Source organism: Panthera onca, chromosome E1 (genome assembly GCF_046562875.1).
Source record: "Panthera onca isolate mPanOnc1 chromosome E1, mPanOnc1 haplotype 2, whole genome shotgun sequence".
NCBI lineage: Eukaryota > Metazoa > Chordata > Mammalia > Carnivora > Felidae > Panthera > Panthera onca.
The window spans coordinates 53590207-53612450 of NC_138352.1; the positions used below are offsets into that span (position 1 = coordinate 53590207).

The following is a 22244-nucleotide window of genomic DNA, read 5'->3' on the forward strand; positions in this document are numbered from 1 at the left end:
GAGGACGCGCGGGGGACGTGGAGTGCGCGCGGGGTGGGCGGCGCAGGGGTGAGCCGCGCAGGGGCGAGCGGCGGGTCTGCAGGCCCGGGTCGGCCTCGCGGGGTCTGACTGTGCACCCTTGGCTCTGGGATCTAAAGCCCGGCCGCCGCTTCCTCCAGATGCAGGCCTACCTGTCTTACCGACAGCTTCATTTGCCATCTCAGCTCTGTCTCCTATCCCCCACCGCACCCGGCCCGGCTGCTTGCAAACCCGGCGAGCAGGGAAGCCAGGATCGATCTCCCCCATCTGCCTCCTGGTTCGTTCGGGGAACGCGGAGATTTAAAGGGCCCTGGAAAGCCATCCATCCTTCTTAGGTTTACTTAATATTTCTCTGGCTCAGAAACAGACACCGCAGGGCTACCTCCCCAGCAGATGCTGCCATTCTCGAAAAGCAGTTTATTTCCTGGGCCTCCCAGACTTTCCCCTGGACCAGCAGGACGGGGACTTGGAGTACCAGGCACGGGGAGGCAACAACTGTCAGGAAAAGCCAGGAGCCAACACAGGTCGTGACACATAGGACTAGACAGGCTCTCGCATATTTTTTTAACTGGCCCCTCAGTGTGGGAAGTGCACACATCTTATTCAGCTGGAATTTAATCCCTTAAACTGTCTTAATATAGAATTCATCTCCTGCATTAAATAATCTTATGTCATGTTAAGTTGCACTTATTTCTTTCATAAATAAATTAATATAGAACAATTAGATGTGTTATTATAATAATATCATGTATCTTATTAGTTTATTTTCCCTCATAAAATATATAGGTATGAAATAAATTCAATATATTAAAGTAATAATACACAGCTTATTGGCTCGTGTATTTATTTTCCCCATAAATAAGTGAATATACAATATATTAAAACCACACTATACATCTCATTGGGCTGTGTGTTTATTTCTCCATAAAATATGCCCATGGGCAGTGCTTAACATCTTAAAAATCACAGCACATAGACATCTCTACACCAACAAAACGAAACAGACATTTCAGCTGGGGCTTTGATTTCTATGGACAGCCAAACTAGATAATTTGGTCTAATTAAAAATGCTCTTTCAGCTATAACAGGTTGTTACAAGGATCAAGAATACCAAAAGGATCTTGCTAATTGTCCACCTTCCAGCTTTCTTTGGTGGTCAAAAGGAGAGCACCCTTCATCAATGCCAAAAATACAGGATCTGCTCTGCTGGAGAGAATTCACATCCTGGGATCATGGCTTGGTCTGTCACACTCTGGGGCCTCTGAGGTTTCCGTTCTCTTAGAACCTTGCTGCCCCCATGGACCCACCGCATCAGCAGTACCTGTGAGCTACTTAGAAATGCAGAATCTTAGGCTCCACTTCAAGTCTGCTGCAGCAAAGTCTCAATTTAGCAGATCCCCAAGTAATTTACATGCACATTAAAATTTGAGAAGCACTATTAGATCATAGTGCCACCTTGCTTCCTGCCTTCCTCCCGTGCTTCAGAATTTTTGATCCTCTCTACCCAGCTGATCCCTCCCGGTCCTCCCCCAACTCAAAGCAGTGGACCAAAGGGTAGGGAATCTCACCTCCTTCCTGAGGCTGCACCAGTCCTAATTCCTCCCTGCCAAAGTGAGTGGAGGGCCAGGGGAGTCCAGCCAAAGGCTGGATCTACCTGTTTAGATCTAGGTACTTTGTGTATCCTGAGAGCAGGAAGCAATGAATCCAGGGAATCAGGAGCACTTCCGGCATTTCCCCTGGTTGATTATTAGAGAGAAGTTGGAACTCTTTTCACAGGCAGCCCGGGACACTTTCTGTCTCTACTTTTCCATATTCACAAAATTCACCGTCCCTGATGCCACTCCAGCAGAACAAAGAGACAATGCATTTCCAGAAGGAAATGACTCCTGTTTTCAATCTCCCCACCCAATTTCAAAATCAAAGGAATGTCTGGCAATTTGGGATTCATAAAGAATTGGTACTCAGGACCCTTGTGTCCCAGATCAGCTCCTTTTCCTTATTTCATCTCTGCGGCCATCCTATTTAGCCTGAGATTTCCCAGCTGGCTTTGGCGAAGGAAGGAGAAGGGGTAAGGATTCCCAGATAAAGCAGTAGACCCTCTCCCCGGACACCCCCCCCCCCTTCTGCCCCACCACCAGTGATGGTAAGCTAGAAGGTAATACCAAGCAGCCACACTCACTTATCCCATTCTGATTGGGGCAGGGCTCCTCTTGGGGCAGGACCATTGTGAGTGGTCTGGAGCACAGACTAGTTCTAAATTGGCTGTGGTTGGAGTGGGAAGGTTTCAGTCAGTGCAGTCCCCAAAACTGCGGATCAGTCTGCCCTGCTCTTGGTGAGTCATTTCTTAAGACGAATGACTCAATATTATGGTGAAAGCAAACGACCATTAGACTGAGGAATTATTTGCAATCATGATAACCCTGAGTCATTAACAAAAAATTTTAACTTATGACTGGCCAAGTCCCTTCCACTTTCCAGACCTCAGTTTCTCCATCTGTCCAATAAGTGGAAGAGCTAAATGCGTTCTAATATCCTCTGCATCAATATCCGACCAAAGTAATACTTGTTAGTCTTCGCGAACAACGTATTAAGTACTTATGATGGCTGGTGTCACGTGCTTTCAAACGGAGGTGGTGACTTTTGATGTTTGACAATAACCCGCCTCCCAAGTATCTGGTAGGACCCTTTTAACAAATTTTAAATTTGCGACTTAATACCAACCATCATGCCCCAATCATTATTATTATTATTTAAATGTTTATTTATTTTGAGAGAGAGAGAGAGAGAGAGAGAGAGAATGTGTGTGTGTGTGTGTGTGTGTGTGTGTGTGCGTGCGCGCGCGCCTCCGCACAAGGAGGGGAGGGGTACAGAGGGAAAGAGAGAATCCCAAGCAAGATCCGCGCTCAGCACTGAGCCCAACGTGGGGCTTCATCCCAGCCCTGTGAGATCACGACCGAGCCGATATCAAGAGTCCCCCACCCAGTCACCCACTGAGCCACCCAGGCACCCCCCCCCCCGCCAGTCATTACTTAAACTAGTAGAGAAAGAAACCTTTTCAGCAAGCATGAATTGGGTATAGTGTTATGTGTCAAGTTTTCAATAAATATGGGTATTCCAAAATGTCCTAACCAAGATTTCCTCTGACTTTCGTCCCTTGTCACCTTCCCCAACATTTGGTTATGTTTCCTTGTTTCAAAAACAGTAGGACATTTTATACAAAAAGAGCCACCACACTTCTTCTTTGACACGGTGTACTAGATATTAAAAGTCCCTTTTAGACAGGTTTTGTCTCAGTGCTGGGGCATCAGAGCACAGGTACAAGTTCTGGGTCTCCTTAAATAGCCCTGCTGAATTCACCTTTCCCCTAAGTTTCTGACAAGCATTCCGTGGCTGTGCTGTACATCTTCCTGAAGATGTATTTTTTCTAGTCAAATACATGTCCTCAGTTTGCAGAAAGTGGCCTCTAGCCCCCATGGGATCCCCTCCACCTCCTGTGGTTGGTGTGGCCCAAATCCTCCCTTGACCTCTCAGGCTTAGTTCTGCTTTCCTGTCCCCACCCCCACCCCCCTCTTCACACTCAGCTGGGAAGCAGATATTTAGTGCCTGAAGGACATCTAAAAAACCGCTTCCTCCTGAGAACAGAGTCAAAAGTAAAAAAGCCCTCCTCAAACCTTCTCTAATTCCCAAACACTACAGAAAAATCACAGCCTGGACAGTCATCCAGGTACAAATTCATCTTGGTCATTGTTCTATAAAGTTTCCAAAGTGGGTATTTTGGCCACAACTAATGCACTTGGAGAAACCCAATTAAGGAGAAAATTATTTCAATTCTTCGTGTCACTCTAATCTTTCCTTTTAGGAAGATTCCAACTCTCTGATTTACCTTTCATTCCAGATGAAATCTATCTAGAATACGGAAGTTAGGTTCAACCCCTACTCCACCCAGAAAGGCAGTTTCTAAGCTACATTCCTCAAGGAAGGAGAGATAACATCCTCCTTAGAAAACTTTGTCCAAATATTTGGAAGATCAGGAAATTCTTGCTAAGATCGAACTTCACCTTCCTGCTACAATTTTAATCCTTTGGGTTCTTTGTCGATTATATAATATTAGGCTTTAGTTTCCAAAGAACTCTGCAGTTTAAAAGAGAATCCTGTGCCTAAACAGAGCCAAACTTCTCAATTCTTGATGAAATTTGCATATGATAAAATACATATGTATAATATATGGTGATCCGTTACATGAAAATATAGCACACATGCTATTTTCCTATCACATCTGTCCAGATTTTAATATGCCAGTTATAGTAAAAAGCAGAAAACTGTCTCATAGTATTTTAGAATGTGAATGTAATGTTAATATCAACATTTGAGTTCTCTTATGTTTATATTTTCTTGTTTGCTTTAATCCCACTAAGGATGCAGTGAAGTCAGTAGAATTAAACCCATTCTTCTTCTCTGAGGCTGAGACTCAGAGAGACCAAGAAATCTGTCCGGAGTCATAATGCTAAGAAATGGCCAAGCAAGGACTTGAACCCAAGTATTCCAGCCCCCGAACTAGTAGTCTTCCCCTTATGATATGTACTGCCCACAGTCTATGATTGTCAACCAGATTTGTGGCAATTTAATCAGCTTGTATTAAAAGAAACACCAGTGAATTCAGACTCCAACCTCTCTTCAAACAGCCACCTCTTATAGAGGAAAAAAAAAAATGACAACCCTTTTAATTCTTAAGTTCCAACCTTTGATCTTGGTCTTGGCCTTCAAGAACTGGGCTGGGGAGAGCAGGCAGAGAGACACTTGGGGACCTTATGAAAAAACTGTGCAGATAGCTCCTGCTAACCCCCAGCAAAGGCAGCTTCCTACACACACACACACACACACACACACACACAGGCCAGAATCAGGTGTAAACTTCTAACACATCCCCCCTTTCTGATTAGAATGGCCCCCCTGCCTGCATCCTGGGTGTGATAAGGAGGGGCACCTCTCAAAGATAATTTCAGCTCTAAACATGCCTATGTTCCCTTTGCTCCACTGTTTAGACACACAGTATATAAAAGAGGAAATCAATCCGCTTTATTTCACTTTCGTGTTGGGTCTACCCAGAACTTCTCTGGTGAGTTGAGTTTGTTTAATCAGAAAATCCTACACCCATAGGCTTTTTTCCAGCTATGGATTATTTCTGTTTGTTTGTTTTGTTTTGTTTTGTTTTATAATCAGCTGTGAATTTAGCAAAGAATTCAGGCTTCACAGACCTTCTCCTCAGGCCAGAGTCTGGTGCGGTTTCTTTTGAGGAGGAAGGGACTTGGGAACACATAGGGAGCCAAGTTACTTTTCTCTCCCCAGTCATTTCTGCTGGGGCTGGGAGAGCCAGCAGGAATTTGAGGAAGTTTTAATCTCTCTGCTACACAAGGGAAGGGAGCAAGACTCAGGGATGAATTAGAGATTATACTGAATTTGGAGAGCTAAGGCCAAAACCATCTCTGCAATCGACGGTTTCACTTGAGACACTTTTTCCCCAACCCTTTTCATCTTGTCATTAGTGATAGACTATTGGTCACTTGGGCTGTTGCAGGGAGGCTGCATTTCCCCAACTCCCAGACAGATTTCTGTTGTTTTATTAAACTGGTTTGGAATTCACTGCTTCCCCTAGACCTCAAATTGTTCCCTTAATTGGAAAAGCAAGGGACGAGATGAGCGGGTTCTCTCTGGGTTGAGGGAGAAAGGTAGAGAGTGAAGTGACAACTCTCAGAGGCAGGGCAGCCAGGTCAGACACAGGCCTCAATCAGATTTGGGGTTAGAAGAGAAATCCTAACCCTCTATCTACCCTTCTTCTGCAAAGGTCTCGGTGGAGAATATCTTAAAGTGAGAGGGAACCATTAGGGACATCTGTAAACCCAAGAAGAGAAAACAGAAAAAAATAAGCTTGTTCTCACCTCCACACTCCTTTTCTTTTCAACCCCCCTGCAGGCCACCCCTGCCCCCATCTCGATTCTCCTTTCCTTTGTCTGCCCTCACCCCTTTGGCAGTGAACATTCTCTCCCCGTCCCCCATTGTATCTCCCTTAAAGAAGTTACCAGCTGGTCCCCCTCCCCCCAACTTGTTCTGGTCTGAAGCAGGGTCCCAAGCAGAGTACATGTAAGGAGGGAAAGGGACAAGTGGCCTGTGAGCTCTTTCATAGTTGGGGGCTAAGCGATGCAGTGATGAAAGGTTATCAAGAGAAGAGAAAGGTAGTGTGATTCTGGTGATAAAGATAGAAAGCGGGAGAAGGGACCATAAGGCACAGGCAAAGTGAGGGGAAATGGGAAACAGAAATATGGACACAGAGACTGGGAGAGAGAGCCAGCTTTGGGGTTCTTTGCAAAGGATGAGTACTCACCCTGCCCTTTAAGGGGTGGGGAAACCTGAGAAGTTTTGAGGGTCCTCTCTGGACCTGTCTCACCTGCTTGCTTCCTTTCCTCTCCTGAATTCAGTTGTTTACAGAGATCCCTTCCCTGAACTCTTGCCCTCCTGGACTTGCCCTAGCCCCGGCCCCAGGCCTCGGGTCAGGCAGACACCCTGACAGGTTACAAATGAGCGTGGGTGTTGGATTGCGCCAAGCTCTTGTCCTCCGAGTCTGGAGGAGGAGAATCAATGGGGTCTACCTAAGAGCTTCGCTTCCAGTCCCATCTGGGTCTGGAGAGAAGGAGGCACTTCCTGTTCTCCTCCCCTCCCCCAACCCTAACCCGACAGACACAGAGCAGTGAGGGGTGAGACTCCACTCCTGAACCTCAGGACCTCCACACTGATTCTCCCATTCTCCAAACAAATTCCCTCGCCCTATTCTAGAAAGTTCACTGAAAACTGGACTAATCTTTAAGCTGCAATTGGTATTGAATTTGGGAATTTGAGGTTTGGGATAGGCGGTGGCGGGAGGTGGGGGGGGTGGGGGGGGAGTGGGGGCGGGGTGGGGGGGCAGGGACAGGGGATGGAAGGTGGTGAGGGAGAGAGGGGTAGGAGGCAACCAGGGGGAACACAGGAGCTACGCTAGTTTCGAACACTTGAGAGAGAGAATAAAAATTCCCTCCTCTTCCCCCTGTAAACATCACCTAGCTCTGTGCCCATTGTGGCCCTCTGGAGAGATACAAGGAGTTATTTGAGTCTGAGTGAGTGAGCCAGCTACAGCTATGGATGGCTAGAGAGAGGATAAATACATCTAGAGAGATGAGGTGATGGATAGGTAGGGAACGAATATAAATATGGAGAGAGACGGACGAATGGAGAGATGGATTGAGACAGAGAGAATATAAAGTGAGGCTGAGGGAGAGGAATGGATGTGTGAATGAGGAGAGAGCGTTTATGCGGAGACGTGGAGGGAGAAATGGGGCGTTTCTCGCCCCCCTCTGCACATTTCTGTCGTCCTGTCTTGCTCCCTGAAATGCGTTTCCCACCTCTCGGTTAATGAATTCTCCCTCTAGACTCTAGGCCCTGCCTCGCCCTTGGGTGTTTTGCACCCCCTTCCTTCACAGGTATCCATTTGGCCCAAGATAACATACCTCCCCCCCGCCCTCCCCCCGCTGTCCTAGCTCATCACCCCAAGATAAATTGGGAGACAGAGACCAGGAGTGGGAGTTCTGGGCAAAGTAAGGAGGCTAGATACCCCACCTCCCAGTCGACAGCCTTGGGGGGGGGGGGGGGAAGGCTCCTTTGGGGGGGGTGGAAAGAGTGAGGGGCAGCTGGGTTGAATTTGTCCAAATCTAATAACCCAGGAGCCTATTGAAGGCCTTGGGGGTTGGGAGGGGAGGAAAGTCTTGAATATTCCTCTAACTTTTACCCCCTCTCCCTCTGGTCCCTTCTTTCCAAAAGTCTTTGAAGAAAGATGTTTTTGACGCTTCCACGTCGCTCTCAGATGGATGGGCTGCGGGTGATTGAAGTGTCTTTGTCATGCTAATGTTTGGGGGGTGATGGATGGGCGCTGGGGCTGCCAAACTCTGGCCCGCTGCGCCCATTGGCCTGGGAGAGATCACATGCGCCCCTCCACCCCCACTCCCTACCCCCTTCCTGGGGGAGCCCTGGCCCAGGCGAGCTGGGCCAGGCCATGGATGCAAGCTTCAGCGTTGTGACATACTGCCGAAAGGTTGTAGGGCAAGAGGGTGTCTCCCCCAGACGGGCCGACCCTCCTGCGGCCTCCACGCATGGACTATAATAGGATGAACTCCTTCTTAGAGTACCCACTCTGTAACCGGGGACCCAGCGCCTACAGCGCCCACAGCGCCCACAGCGCCCCTACCTCCTTCCCCCCCAGCTCGGCTCCTGCTGGTGACAGCTACGCAGGGGAGACCCGCTATGGCGGGGGACTGCCCAGCCCCGCGCTCCAGCAGAACTCAGGCTATCCCCCCCAGCAGCCGCCTTCTGCGCTCGGGGTGCCCTTCCCCAGCTCGGCGGCCTCGGGGTACGCCCCGGCCGCCTGCAGCCCCAGCTACGGGCCCTCTCAGTACTACCCTCTGGGCCAACCCGAAGGAGACGGAGGCTATTACCATCCTTCGAGTTACGGGGCCCAGCTAGGGGGCTTGTCGGACGGCTACGGAACCGGTGGAGCGGGCCCGGGGCCGTACCCTCCCCCGCAGCCCCCTTTTGGGAGCGAGCAGACGGCGAGCTTTGCATCGGCCTATGCTGACCTCCTCTCCGAGGACAAGGAATCGCCCTGCCCGTCAGAACCCAGCACCCCCACGGCCCGGACCTTCGACTGGATGAAGGTTAAGAGGAACCCACCCAAGACAGGTATGAGACAGGCGTGGCCACCCCTTCTCCGGGGCCCCAAACAGCTCTGCTTCTCCTGCACTGAGGGTGTCCTAGGCCTGGGACGGCAGGACAGGTGGAGCAGTCCAGTAGAGGCAGGTAAGAGCGCTCCGCCCAGTTTCAGGTCACTTGGGGTTTCCCTGCCCAGCGAGTGCCCAGCGAGTGCCCATTACGTTTAGGAGTAAGTCTCCACACCGCCCCCCTCCCCCCCGCACTCCCCTGCATCCCGATCTGTGTGCCCAGCACAGACCCAGGACCTGCTTATGTGTGTGTGTGTGGGGGGGAGATGGGGGAGGTAGAAGGGGGGTTGGTCTGAATTTGGGGGTGTCTGGTGATCCAAGGGCACATTGAGAGCTGAAGTTGGAAGGAAGCGGGGGGTGGGGGGGGTAGCTAGAGCTGACCCAGGAGGAGGAGAGGGGAAGGAGAAAGAGGTGAGAGAACTGACGTGGCCCCCTCTCTCTCCCGCCCCGCCCCCCCAGCGAAGGTGTCTGAGCTGGGCCTTGGCGCGCCCGGCGGCCTCCGCACCAACTTCACCACGCGGCAGCTGACCGAGCTGGAGAAGGAGTTCCATTTCAACAAGTACCTGAGCCGGGCCCGGAGGGTGGAGATCGCCGCCACCCTAGAGCTCAACGAGACGCAGGTCAAGATTTGGTTCCAGAACCGGCGCATGAAGCAGAAGAAGCGCGAGCGGGAGGGAGGCCGGGTGCCCCCAGCCCCTCCGGGTTGTCCCAAGGAGGCGGCTGGAGACGCCTCCGACCAGTCGACGTGCACCTCCCCGGAGGCCTCGCCCGGCTCTATCACCTCCTGAATGAAACCTTCCGACCGTCTGGGCTCCTCCGCTCTGGAGCGCCTCAGCCCAGCCCCTCTCCTCCGCTCTCCCTAAGCCAGGCCTCGACTTCATCGTTCCAGCCACCCGTCACCAAGGCCGGGCGCTCGTTTACAGCTGCTTTTGGGGAGACTGGGGAAACGCTTTTCTCTGGTCCGGGCGGGGTGTTGATGGCTGGGGACCGTACAGGACCAGAGGCATGGGAGACACGGAACGTGTCAACTGTGGAGGGAAGGGCTTCCTTCCGCCTTTCATCTGGGGACCAGCACGTGGGTGGGGTAGGAGCCAGCCACACCCTCCTGAATTCTCCCTTCTTTCCAACTTCCGTGTGTTGTTAGTGCCTTTGAGTCTCAAGGACTCTTCCGGAGCCCTCGGTTCCTAACTCTCCCTTCTGGGCCGGGACAGAGGGAAGGCCTTGAAGTTTCTCCTGAGGGAGGTTTTTGGGTGCAGGCCTGTTACCGATGCTTAATCTCTCCAGTCACCACAGACCTTACAACAGCACCAGCTGCCTTGTGACAGACCAAAAAACTGCCCCCCCCCCACCTTATTAACCCCCTCCTGGCACATTTGTATTGCACTAACTCAGCCTCCAGAAGTTGTTTTCTGAGACCTGCCTCCTTCCACCGGAGACCTCATCTCTAAGCCACCAAAGTGTTTTGGAACTTGGTACTCCGGAGACTTCTGGAACGTTGTTCGAGGCCTGCCCCCGGCAAGCCTCTACCAGGAAGGCGCAGGCACGCCCCCACTAGTTCCTCCCCTATTTATTGCCTCCTGGAAAACCCAGGACCCTCCTCCCCATCCACCTCTACCCCTAGGGCAGCCTAGGGAGGCCCAGGTGCAGTGAGAGCTCCCAAAAGCAGCAAGCATTTCTCTGAACCTTAGAAACAGTGGAGGTGCCACGGGAGTTTCTGGAAACCTGAGCCCCAAGCGAGCCGGGTTCTCTCTGTACCTCCAGCTACCTCATTTCAATAAAGTCTGTGTTTTTCCCTCTTTCCGACTCAGTCTGCTCCTCACCCCCCCCCCCCCCCCAGGGTGGAAGAGGCGTCATACTCCAAGAGCCCTGAGGAGACATGGGGGAAGATTTGGTGAATGCTGGTTGGGCTGGAAAGATTTGAGCTGGAAGACCTCAGCTGGATAAAGAGGACTTACTGGGTGGGACCAAAGCAGAACTGGGCCCCAGCCTCCAGGTCTGACTGTGGTCAGTCCTTGGGTCATTGGAGCAGCCAGGAAAGAGGTGGGAAAAAGAGAGTGGGAAGGAAATCGCCCGGAGAGGGTCCTGAGAGGGAGGGAGGCAGGAAAAGGGAGAAACATTATTTGGAGAGAACAGAAAAGGTGCTTAAAAAAAAAAAAAAGAGGAGGCAGTCAGTGTGGGGGAAAGCAAAGGCCCTCTACCCCCTCCCCCTGCTCTCTCCCCCAGGCCCAGAGGGAGGCCTGGCATGGAATGGGCCTTCACACTGAAAGTTTGCTGAAAGAGTGAGGTGGGGGTGGGGAGGCTGTGTAAGGTGCCCCCTCCCAATCAATTCTTGCTCAGAGAAAGAGGATGGGGTCGCTGACAAACTCCAGAGGGGCACACGGGTTACCCCCTAACGCCCGCAGTTCCCACCCGTAAGCCCCCAACCAACGGGGATGGGGACATCGGGACAAAGGAAGCCAGGGTAGCTGGGAGACTCTGGCCCTAGCCGGCCCGCCTCCGAAGGGCCCTTCCCTGGCTCAAGGTGAACGTCCTGGGTCTCCGGGCCGCTGGACGGCAGAGGGGAGGCGGCCACGACAGGGGCGGGAGGGGTGGGGCTCGGGAGAAGGGCAGGTAGCCCGCCCAGCGCCCAGCGGGCCTGTTGGAGGACGTGGGAGGGCCTGGGGGTGGGGAGCAGAGGCCCTTCCCCCCCCCCCCCAACCCCGAGGTAAATCCCAATCCGGCGCGCTGACCTTTTTACCTCGAAGCGCCTCTGGGCTTTTCCAAACAAGCCAACAGCCAGCCCGCGGGGGCAGCTATTGTCTCCTGGCCGGTCCCACTGACAAACCTTTGGTCGGCGGAGGCGGGGGGCCGGGGCTCAGGAAGCTCCGCGACGGCCACCAAACCGCCATCGCTCACTCGCCCCGCAGTGCCGTCGAGCTGACATCGGCCTGCGGGCTCCGGCCCGGTTTATTGATTCCGGTGACCCGGGGAGTCCAAAGGCCCCGGAGCCCGGACAGCTGGGCATGGGGGTGGGGGCGCGGGACCAAGGGGTTGCCTTATCCACCCCATCTACTTAATTCTGACCTCAAAGGAAGAGAGGCTGCGAAAAGGACTAGGAGCGTCCGTAAGAAACGCTGAGCGTTTGCTTCCTAATGAAAACGATGCCATTATAGTCGCGGCAACGTTACCGAGAGTTGCACAGCCCAGCCGGAGGGGAAGGGAAGTGTGTGCTTAGCTTTCCCAGAGGCTGCTGTCTTGCCCTCTGTCCTTAAAAAAATCTATTAACTGCTTTTCTGCATTGAATTGAAATTGCCACCAAGGTTGGCTTCCCCAAAGGGGGTCACCTTGACCGAGGGGACAGAGCAAGTGTCTGTGGAAACAAAACTCCCCTTGCTTGGAGCCATTTACTGTAAGCCGGTAGAGCCTTCTGGTGGAGGGATTTGCGGACCCTCCAACCTTGGGGCCAGCAAATGGGCAAGGATGCAGGGAAGGAGAAGGAGCAGTGGTTAGAGCAGGAGCACAGGGGTGGTGGAGCTGGACCTCAGACTGGGGCTGACAGGTCCTGAGGGAAGCGTGATGGAGGAGACAGGAGGGAAGGGGAAGGCCGGCCCATTTGATTTTGGTCATAGCAGAAGGAACCCTCAGATTCCCCCGGGGAAGGGTGAGGGGCAAATTGATTCTCTGTTAACAGCGGGGCACCTCAAAATAATCCACAATGAGCCTGAGTCTCCTATCTCCTTAGATGCAAACATCGTTCCCACTTTGCGCTCCCCTAAATCCCACTCGGACTCCAGACCGGTCTACACAGAAGGCAGTTAGTTGGGTAAAGAAAAGGTCGCTGGGCATTTTCCTATCAAAACTGACAGAGGAGGAGGACGGCAACACAAACAGAAACACATTTTTTCCGCTATTGAAGTATGTTGATGGCTTTCACTGTTAAACTTTCCAGAATAGATGCCAAACTGCTTTACTCATGGATTCCTCTGTGGCTTTCAGAAAGGTGGGTTTTTCACAGCCCTCGAGGGGGCGAGGAGAATTATATTCACCAGGAGATCTGAAAGTGCATTTTCTGCAGAACTGGAAAGCCCTCCACCCCCACGCCTCCATTTACCACGACCAACTCGAGAAAAATCTCCTGTTTTGAAAATATAAATCTTAAAAAAATTTTTTTTTAATGTTCCTTTATTTATTTTTGAGAGAGAGAGAGAGAGAGAGAGAGAGAGAGAGAGAGAGAGAGACACGGAGTGCAAGTAGGGGAGGGGCAGAGAGAGAGAGGGAGACACAGAATCCGAAGCAGGCTCCAGGCTCTGAGCTGTCAGCGCAGAGCCTGACGCGGGGCTTGAACTCACAGACTGCGAGATCATGACCTGAGCCGAAGTCAGACGCTTAACTTACTGAGCCACCCAGGCGCCCCGAAAATTAAAATGTTAAGAGAATTTTTTCCCCTTGATTCCTCACCGGAGACAGAATTCTTCTCAGGGCTGGTTGCAAGTCTGTTAAGGCTTCCGAGGAGCATCTCCGCACCCCTCCCCCACTGTCGGGGGTGGGGGGGGGGGCAGTGGAGCCTTCCCACTCCACCCAAGCCTCCCTCCACACCATCTGTTTCTCAGCCCGAAGTGTGAACTTTTCTTCTTTCATTTGCCTTCTTCTTCAGCGTTTGTTCTCCCAACGTGAGGCCCTTTGATCTCCTGGACAAGAGAGACAAGAAAAAGAGATTTAAAAAACCCTGAAGTTCTTCTTACTTTTAAGTTAGTTTCTTTGTTACGAACATTCCTTTGCACCCAAACCGCTGGGCTGCTGGAGGGGAGTTGGGATGGGGAGGCTGGGGGCATCTCGGGATGATTCAGATGGGGGTGGGTGGGGATCCAGATGAGTCTGGAAGGAAGGCTGAGGATTTGGGGAAGTGTCTGGGATACCTGGGTTCAACTCCTTCAAACCTCGCCTGTCATAGCCTGGTGGCCTTGGGCCAGTTGTCTAATTCCCTGCGACCAGTTTCCCTGCCTACAAAGTGGGGATTGTAATTGTACCTATCGCATAAGGTTGATGTTAGGATTAAATTAGTTCATATGTGAAAAATACTTGGAATAGTCCCTAATAAATAAACGTGAGCTCTAATAGTAATTGTCATCATGATAAGGGACATGTCCTCTCCCACTTCTATGGTCCTTAATCTATTCCAGGGCACATCTGGACCTTCAGGACTGCACACACATACGCTTACTTGTCACACTCGGATCTTGTTGGATCCCTGATACGTCTAGGGGTCTAAGGGCAAGTTATGGGTCCATAGAAGGGATTCCCTCCTTAGCAGCTGAGAACAGCTCAAGCAGGTCTGACTAAGACCCCCTCATTTCCTTCAGGTCTCAGGGCACTCCCCCATGGAGGGGGACAGTTCTCAGGGCCTCCGCACCTTTCTCCCTCCCATTATGGGAGGCTGGGCAAGAAGAAGGCAGACATTTTGAGTTCCCGACTTACACTGGTGGAGGGCAAGGGTTCTAAAGTGTCACTTCATTTTCAATGCGGTCCCCCCCTCCCCCCCCTTATTAGCTGGGTGAGCTATTGCTGGTCACTCAATTTCCCTGTGCTTCCATTTCTTCAGATATAAAATGGAGGCTGTTGAGGAATAAAGGAGGTATATGAGACCTACTTAGAACACTGCCTGGTAGGGGCGTCTGGGTGGTTCAGTCCATTAAACGTCTCGAGTCTCGATTTCAGCTCAGGTTGGGGTCTCACAGTCCTGGGACTGAGCCCCGCGTCGGGTTCCCCGCTGAGCATGGAGCCAGCTTAAGATTCTCTCTTTCTCGGGCGCCTGGGTGGCTCAGTCGGTTAAGCGTCCGACTTCAGCTCAGGTCACGATCTTGCGGTCCGCGAGTTCGAGCCCCGCGTCGGGCTCTGGGCTGATGGCTCAGAGCCTGGAGCTTGCTTCCGATTCTGTGTCTCCCTCTCTCTCTGCCCCTCCCCCACTCATGCTCTGTCTCTCTCTGTCTCAAAAATAAATAAACGTTAAAAAAAAATTTAAAAGAAAAAGATTCTCTCTCTCTCTCCCTCTCCCAGCTCTCTGGATTCAGTAGAGATTTTCTGCGTTATGTTTGTATTCCCATAAGACCTTTCTCTTACTTTCTTGCGCTGAGTTGTTCTTGGTCTTGGCATGACGGAAGCAGACGTCCTCCAGCCGTGGTCCTCCTGCATTGCACCCACAGACCCACCTGGTGCCATGACCATGGGACTTGCTGTGAGGGAATAAAATGATTACGAACAAAAGGGTTCAGGGTAGCCCCACAGCATACTGGTCCAGTGTCACGATGAGCCATGCTCTTGGCAGGATAGCCTTCTTGCAGAACTCTGGGAGCACATTTTCACTATACTTCACGACATTGGCACCTCCTGCAGTTGAACTAGATTTTTTTTTTTTTTTTTTTTTTTTTTTTTGTCTGATGACTCAGTCCGGAGTCTCGGGACTTCCTTGAATGACCTCCTTTGCATGACTCGATCGCAATATTCCAGAGGCTTCAGCTTTGTTGTTTCCCTGGCTTTCTCAATGCTTTCAATAATCGGAGTGAGTCCTGGGTGGGACAGGAGTTGGAGATGCAAGCTATTTAATGTCCCTTCTTGGGAGAATAGAGAGGCTCGAGCAGCTGTAGACTTTAGCTCAAAGGCCTCCTGGCCCTTGTCCACGGTTGTTCTCTTCATTAGGAAATGAACGGGCCAGATACTTCAGAGAAAGAAAGAATTTTGTAAGAAGTCGGGAGACGCAAGTTTACTCTATCGAGAGACTCCTGTGCGTCCTCAGGGAAGTCACCCAGTCTCTCTGGGCCTGCTTTCCCAGTCTTTGATGTAAATTGGATTATCCCACTGCAGCTTGACTCATCCTTTCATCTGAGGACAGAAGAAGACATAAGTAAGAAAGAATGTTAAGCTTAGTGGGGGGATCGGAGGGTGGGAGGGTGGGTGAAGGAATCATCCTGTTGGATATAGTCTACTGGCCTAGTTAGAGCTAATTAAAATCACTCTTTCTCTTCCTACCCCCAGTCCATTTCCTCCAGGCTCTCAAGATCACTGGCCTGAGTCCAGGCAATTCTCAGTCCTGCAGCCCTTTCTGCCTGCAAGAGAACCTAGGAGGGAAGGAGCCCCACAAAGCATGTGCTCTCTGCTCCTTTGGGGCCCGAAGCTCCCTTCAGTTTACTCTGGTCTGACAGCTCCATTTCAACCCCCCACCTTGGAGATGAGGCAGCTCAATATTTACCCAGCCAGAGAGGTTTGCCCAGAAGCCTGGCCTCCCTAGCCTGCTCCTGCTGGCTCTGCTTTGCTGCCCCCCCCCCTTCCTTTCCTGGTTCATGGAGAGTTCAGCCCTAAAATGGCTAGCAGCCCCCCACCCCCAGCCCTGGCGGAGCTGCCTGTCCAGGGGATTGCTGAGGCCAGAAGAGGGGAGGGGAAGGGCCCCGGTCGTGGGGTCATGCCCTGGTCTCTCCACTTTTGCTGGACCGGCAAGCAACCGGGGCCTCCCAGAGGAGAGACGACTCAGCAAACGATGGTCTTTTTGGACTAAAATGGACCCGCTGGGTTGGGGAGCCGGTCCAGGGCTACAAAGGGTCATGTCTCTGCACGTGATTAGTATCATGGGCTGTGTTTAATCGTAGAGACACTTGGTAAACTTGTAACAGTCTGGGCTCTTTTTCCAAAGACACTAAAAGCGCTTGTACATAATGAGGCGACACACCGTTTCCAGCAGCCACATATGAGAACAGTCTCTTATCTCCTAACATTCTCGATTTTACGGTCCACGAAGGCTGAGATTTTTGTCTGTTTTGTTCCCGGCTCCGTTTCTAGTGCCTGGCACAGAGTAGATGCTGTATTTGTTGATAAAGTGACTATTGAAGCAAAATGTTCCTGTCTAGAAGGCAGGTACCCCCAAAATGGTGCTCTCAAAGGATGTCAGCTTCAGGGGTTTGATTAGTGCAAGCTTGTTAACATAATCGACGTGTTACCATGAAGGTAATTAAAGTAAGGTTGCGGATGGGAGGGGACCCGGGAGGCATTTTCTTCTTCTCCTACCTTTGTACGTTAAAGGTGTCTATCTCTGGCAAATGACAGAGAGTTGATTTCTGTAGCTTCAGGGTTAGTCTGTTCCCAGGGTTCACCCGCAGAGGTTTTATGTGGGCTTCCTTTAGTTTAGCAAACTCAAGAAAAGACTCAACTTTGGAAATGTAAAGGATTTGAGGCCCAGCTGGATTTTTTTTTTAAGTAAGCTCTACCCCCAACATGGGGCTCGAACTCACAACCCTGAGGTCAAGAGTATGCTTTAGGGACTGAGCCGGCCAGGAGCCCCTGGGTGTTTAGATTTGTAGAAACGTTGGTAGAAAAGGGATGGAACGGTTGTCCTTCTGCAGAAAGATCCAGGTGAGGAGATCCCAGTGAGTCACTCCTGGCACAAATAAGCCTTTCTTTTCCCTCTCCATCTCCCAACTCAACCCCACAGAGTCTAGGGTCATTCAGACATGGATAGACTAAGGTTTCCTTTTATCTTTTCTAAAAATACTTGGGATATCCTCCCTTTCTGGGGCCAATAGGCACAGAGCAGGGGATGATGGGCTTGTTGGGTCTGAAAGGGAACAACAAGGGAAAGCATTACTTTCAATGCTTAATGGAACTCGGGCAAAGATGGCCGCCTGTTGGAAGTTCCCCGCTCTCGGGAGGATCACCCAGCCTAGCCTGGTCAGTTGTTATCATTGGAAATTGTTGGCTATTGATGACATCCTTTTGCTCATTCCTACCACCGAGATACACACATGGATCCTGATCACAGAAACAGGCACCTGCCAGGTCAGGAAAAGGGAAGGGAAAACCGTCTAGGAAAAGGAACGGTCCCCTGCACTCTCTGTTCCACCCTGGGGCTAGATTTCTAGATCGAGGGTCCCTTAGGAGGAACAAAGTTGGGGGAAAGAATGCCTCAGCAGCAACCTGCAGATTCGTCAAGGGCCACGGGTCCTGGGCATGGTTTTAATGCCTTTGGCCAGGGTTCTCGGATTCCCCACTTCAAACAGGCCACAGCCTCTGCCAGCTGCTGTTGTTTTTTAGGACAGGGAGTCTGAAGAGGCAAAATCTGGACAACATGCTGTTCAGGAGAGAAGTCTTCAGAGTATATGTAAGCAAACACAGGCCGGTAGATGGTGGACGAGCTATCCCACATTGTTCTTCGGTTCCAAACTTCTTCCCCCCGCGCCCCCTCCACCACCTCCAGTTATTCCACGGTGTCTCCCATTTACACTCAGTCATTTTCCAGAACTCAGTGTTCAATCCCCACCTTTGGGGTTTGGCAGGAGAGATCTGACCCAGGGGGCTGAAGCTACCGAGAGCCAGAGGCGGGCAGGAAGGCAACGGCTTTGCCGGAGGACGGGTGGGGGTGGGGTGCTGAATCGGGTATGGGGTCTCTATTCAGCAATTCAAATCCAGCAATTTAGGTGCGTTGGAAACGGAGAATTGCGAAGATGCCTTTGAAAGTGCCTGCATGCTCACAGGCTCCCCCCACCCTACAGTGCGAACATTTCAAAACCTATTGAAATCCACACCTTGACACATTCCCACAGATACGCCGGCCTCCCTCGCACTTAAACAAGCATTGTTACTTGTGTTCTCGACCAAAAATCAAGTACACAGCTTTGCAGACATGGCTGCAAAAGCTGGAGGAAGCGGGCTCCCGGGGAGACAGCCAATGTTGCCTGCATGAAAATGTCCTCTTTCTCTCCCACTCCTTGAGTTTCTACTTTGACTGTAAGTGGTGCAAAGCAAAACTTCTGAGAAGTGTGAGTGGAAAACAGAAGCGTTCTAGGCATACAGGTGAGAAGGAAGAGGGCCTTTTGCTGAAAAACCCCTCCGTGGAATTTATCTCTACAGAACTCCCAGAATGGAAATGAAAAGGAAATCGGTGGGAAATTAATCAGCTCACCAAGTTTGGTGATGTGTGGCTAAGCGCTCAGAGGGAAAGCAAAAATGAAGACAAAGCAAAACAGATAAACAAACAAAAAGTCCCAAACATGGCTGATCTCCTACAGTATCTTCATCAAATACCAAAGATCTGCAAAGTTGATTTTCTTCCCCTTGGTTTTCATTTGGGTCTTTGGACCCACAGTTTAGGAGGCTTTGCTGTGTCTTCCTGCCTTGACTAGGGAAAAGAGCAAGAACTTGTGTATATCCCTAGAATTTAACGATGAAGAACAAAGGCACGGATACAAAAATACAAGAAAAATAGCATCCGGTTAGTGCCTATTACCAACCTCAGTTTCGGGTTCTTCAACATCCCAATCTATTTGGAAAAAAAAAAAAATATCAAACTTATCACATCAAAAAAAAAATCAAGATAATCAAATGTGAGTTATAGTAATCTAACAAAAATAGCCTCAGTGTGTCCCTAAGTCCTGCCTTTATGAAAAACCCCCTCTATTTCACTAGAGAAAACCCCGTTTTTAAAAATCCCTTTGGGGGTGCCTGGGTGGCTCAGTCGGTTAAGCGTCCGACTTCGGCTCGGGTCATGATCTCGCGGTCCGCGGGTTCGAGCCCCGCGTCAGGCTCTGGGCTGATGGCTCAGAGCCGGGAGCCTGCTTCCGATTCTGTTTCCCTCTCTCTCTGCCCCTCCCCCGTTCATGCTGTGTCTCTCTCTGTCTGAAAAATAAATAAACGTTAAAAAAAAATTTTTTTTTTTTTTTTAAATCCCTCTGTTTGAATAAGAAAAGACCCATACAATAGATACGGGTCTTCCTTTTACCTCTTTATGATTTTCTAAGCCAAAGGAATACAGGAGACTGGAAAAAAATTAAAGCAAATTTTGCTCTTTTTCCTTCTCTGCCTCCAGCTCTCTTGTTCACAAATCTCCAAGGCGGAGCAGAAAAACAGGATCCTAGGTTTGAATTTAATTTGATCAGTACACAAACCTCTTGCTCTTCTGTCCTCTGCATTTGCCAGGTGCTGAGCTGAACTGAATGTCAGATTCTTCCTTTGGAAAACAAGAGAAGCCCTGATTCTCTCTCTTTCCCCCCCCCCAGATCTTTTAAATTTAGTTTTCAAATTTATTTTTGGTGACAAGTGTAAATGTTTGCTCAGTTGCCGAGGCATAACCCAGATTCTTCTCTCAGGTCAGTTGAAGCCTGGGGGAGTCCTCTCCCAACCTCTCCTTTCAACTGAGGCAAGGTTTAAGATGCCAAGAATTTTCCTGCTGTCACAGAGGATCTAACTCAGCACCCCCAGAGTCCCTCCTTCCCACTTCATTCTGGGAGCAGTTTCCTGAGTTACAGGCTGTGCTCCCCAGTGGGGTCTGAAGCCCTTGTTTGGGAGGGAGAGAGAAAAGCTCACAGGTCCCCGAAGGTCTGAATAGCAGGTGTTTCTATACTAAGTGTGCCTGGAGAGAAAGGACTCTCCCTTCCTCCCAATACACACACACACACACACACACACACTCCCCAACTCTGTAAACTTAATGGAGGAGTTTTGTTGTTTATGGGAATGGAGACAGAGGAGGAGTAAGTTACTTGTAAATCTGCTTCTAGCAACAGGGAGAAGTGTTTTTCTCCTGGCCTTTGGCAGATGTGAAGAGAAGTTCCTGCCCCCAAATGAGATACTACTCTGGCTTTCAGATCAATGTTGCCTTTGGCTGACCATCTAGCTGCTTCCTAGCTCATAGAACTGAGGAATCTGCATTGCCTAGCTCTCTTCTGTTCCCTTCTCTCTTTCCCCACGCACCCCCTCAACATAGCCCAAGAGTCTTTTTTTTTTTTTTTTTTTTAAATTTTTTTTTTTTCAACGTTTTTAATTTATTTTTGGGACAGAGAGAGACAGAGCATGAACGGGGGAGGGGCAGAGAGAGAGGGAAACACAGAACCGGAAACAGGCTCCAGGCTCCGAGCCATCAGCCCAGAGCCTGACGCGGGGCTCGAACTCACGGACCGCGAGATCGTGACCTGGCTGAAGTCGGACGCTTAACCGACTGCGCCACCCAGGCGCCCCAGCCCAAGAGTCTTTTATTTCTCCTTCCGGTGAGTGAATTTCCCGGGACATTACCGTGCTGAAGTCGACAATTGCTGGGAATTCTCCGCTTTGTACCCCCCTGACATGGCCTTAGCGAATGAGGGTGGGGCAAATCAAAGCAAAAGAACAATGAAAAACGTGGAGATGGAAAAGACTGTATAGACTTGACACCCTCACCCAGTCTTCACGACCACGTGCTGGGCTCCCACGCCTCTAGCAATAGGGAGATTGCTATTTGTAAAGGAAGATTCCTCCAACTTGGACTGCTCTAAAGGATAGGAAATATTTCTTTACATGGAATAGGAATTTGACTCTTTAGGTCTCACGCCCGCTGACCTTACTTCTTTGCTGCCTCTGGAGCCAACAGAATGACTCTGAATTCCTTTGCCACGTGCTACCTCTCCAAATATTTGAAGACAGCTTTCATGTGTGCCCCTGGGTCTTTCCTTCTCCAGAGTGATACACATTCCTGATTCCTTCCTTTGTTTCTCCTAAGACCTCATTTCCACAACTTTCCCCATCCTGCTCCTCTTTCCTTAGTTAATAGTTTCTATACAACGAAGTGTCCGGAAAATCCACAGTGTGACTTGCGTCAGTTCTAAGTAGAGTGAGAATATCTTAACCCTTGGGCCGGCCACTATATTTCTGTTGATGCAGGCAGCATGGCTTGGGCAGGAGAGGGGAACAGGGCAGGCTGGTGGCTGGTGAGAAATTAGAGGAACTCTTTATCTCTTGCAAATTGTGTCCATCTACTTGACCTCTAGGGCTGCATCAGGCGTCTGTACCATAATCCATACAGATCCCCAAGCTCCAGGACAGTACTATCAGACTGGCAGTCATTTGTGGGGAGCAAACATTTGCTGAGCGGCGTCTGTGTAATTTGTGAGAAGGGAAAGGAGGGTTAGAGTAGAGAAACCACATGGACAGGTGGGAAGGAGAGGCTCTATTATGTCAAGGGCAGGAAGCGCAGGTGACCTGGGCTAAGCCAGCTGCTCAGGGTCTGCACGTCCTTATCACTCGCTGTCCGGGTAACTCTACTTTTTTCACAGTGCTTCACCCTAACCCCCCTTCTTGAGGGCAGCAGTTACTTTTTTGTGATCAATTGCTGTTGTTATTGACGTGTAGACAGCACTTTGCTGTTAGCCTTTAGTTTTCATCACATCCCTGGGAGGTTAGTATAATCCTTTAAAAAAATTTTTTTTTTGATATTTATTTTTGAGAGAGAGAGACAGAGCACAAGTGAGGGAGGGTCAGAGAGAGAGAGGGAGACACAGACTCTGAAGCAGGCTCCAGGCTCCGAGCTGTCAGCACAGAGCCTGACGCGGGGCTTGAACCCACGAACCTCGAGATCATGACCCAAGCTGAAGTCGGACGCCCAACCATCTGAGCCACCCAGAAACCTGGTTAGTATGATCCTTATCCTCACAGCGGGGG

General features: G+C 50.5%; 1 protein-coding gene across 1 annotated transcript; it reads left to right on the forward strand.

Annotated features, from left to right (window-relative positions):
• The first annotated feature begins 8192 nt into the window (after positions 1 to 8192).
• On the forward strand, positions 8193 to 9604 carry HOXB1 (homeobox B1). The gene is made up of 2 exons (XM_060647845.3): positions 8193 to 8778; positions 9276 to 9604. The coding sequence occupies exons 1-2, from the start codon at positions 8193 to 8195 to the stop codon at positions 9602 to 9604; spliced, it is 915 nt and encodes a 304-aa protein (XP_060503828.1).
• The last annotated feature ends 12640 nt before the right edge of the window (positions 9605 to 22244 follow it).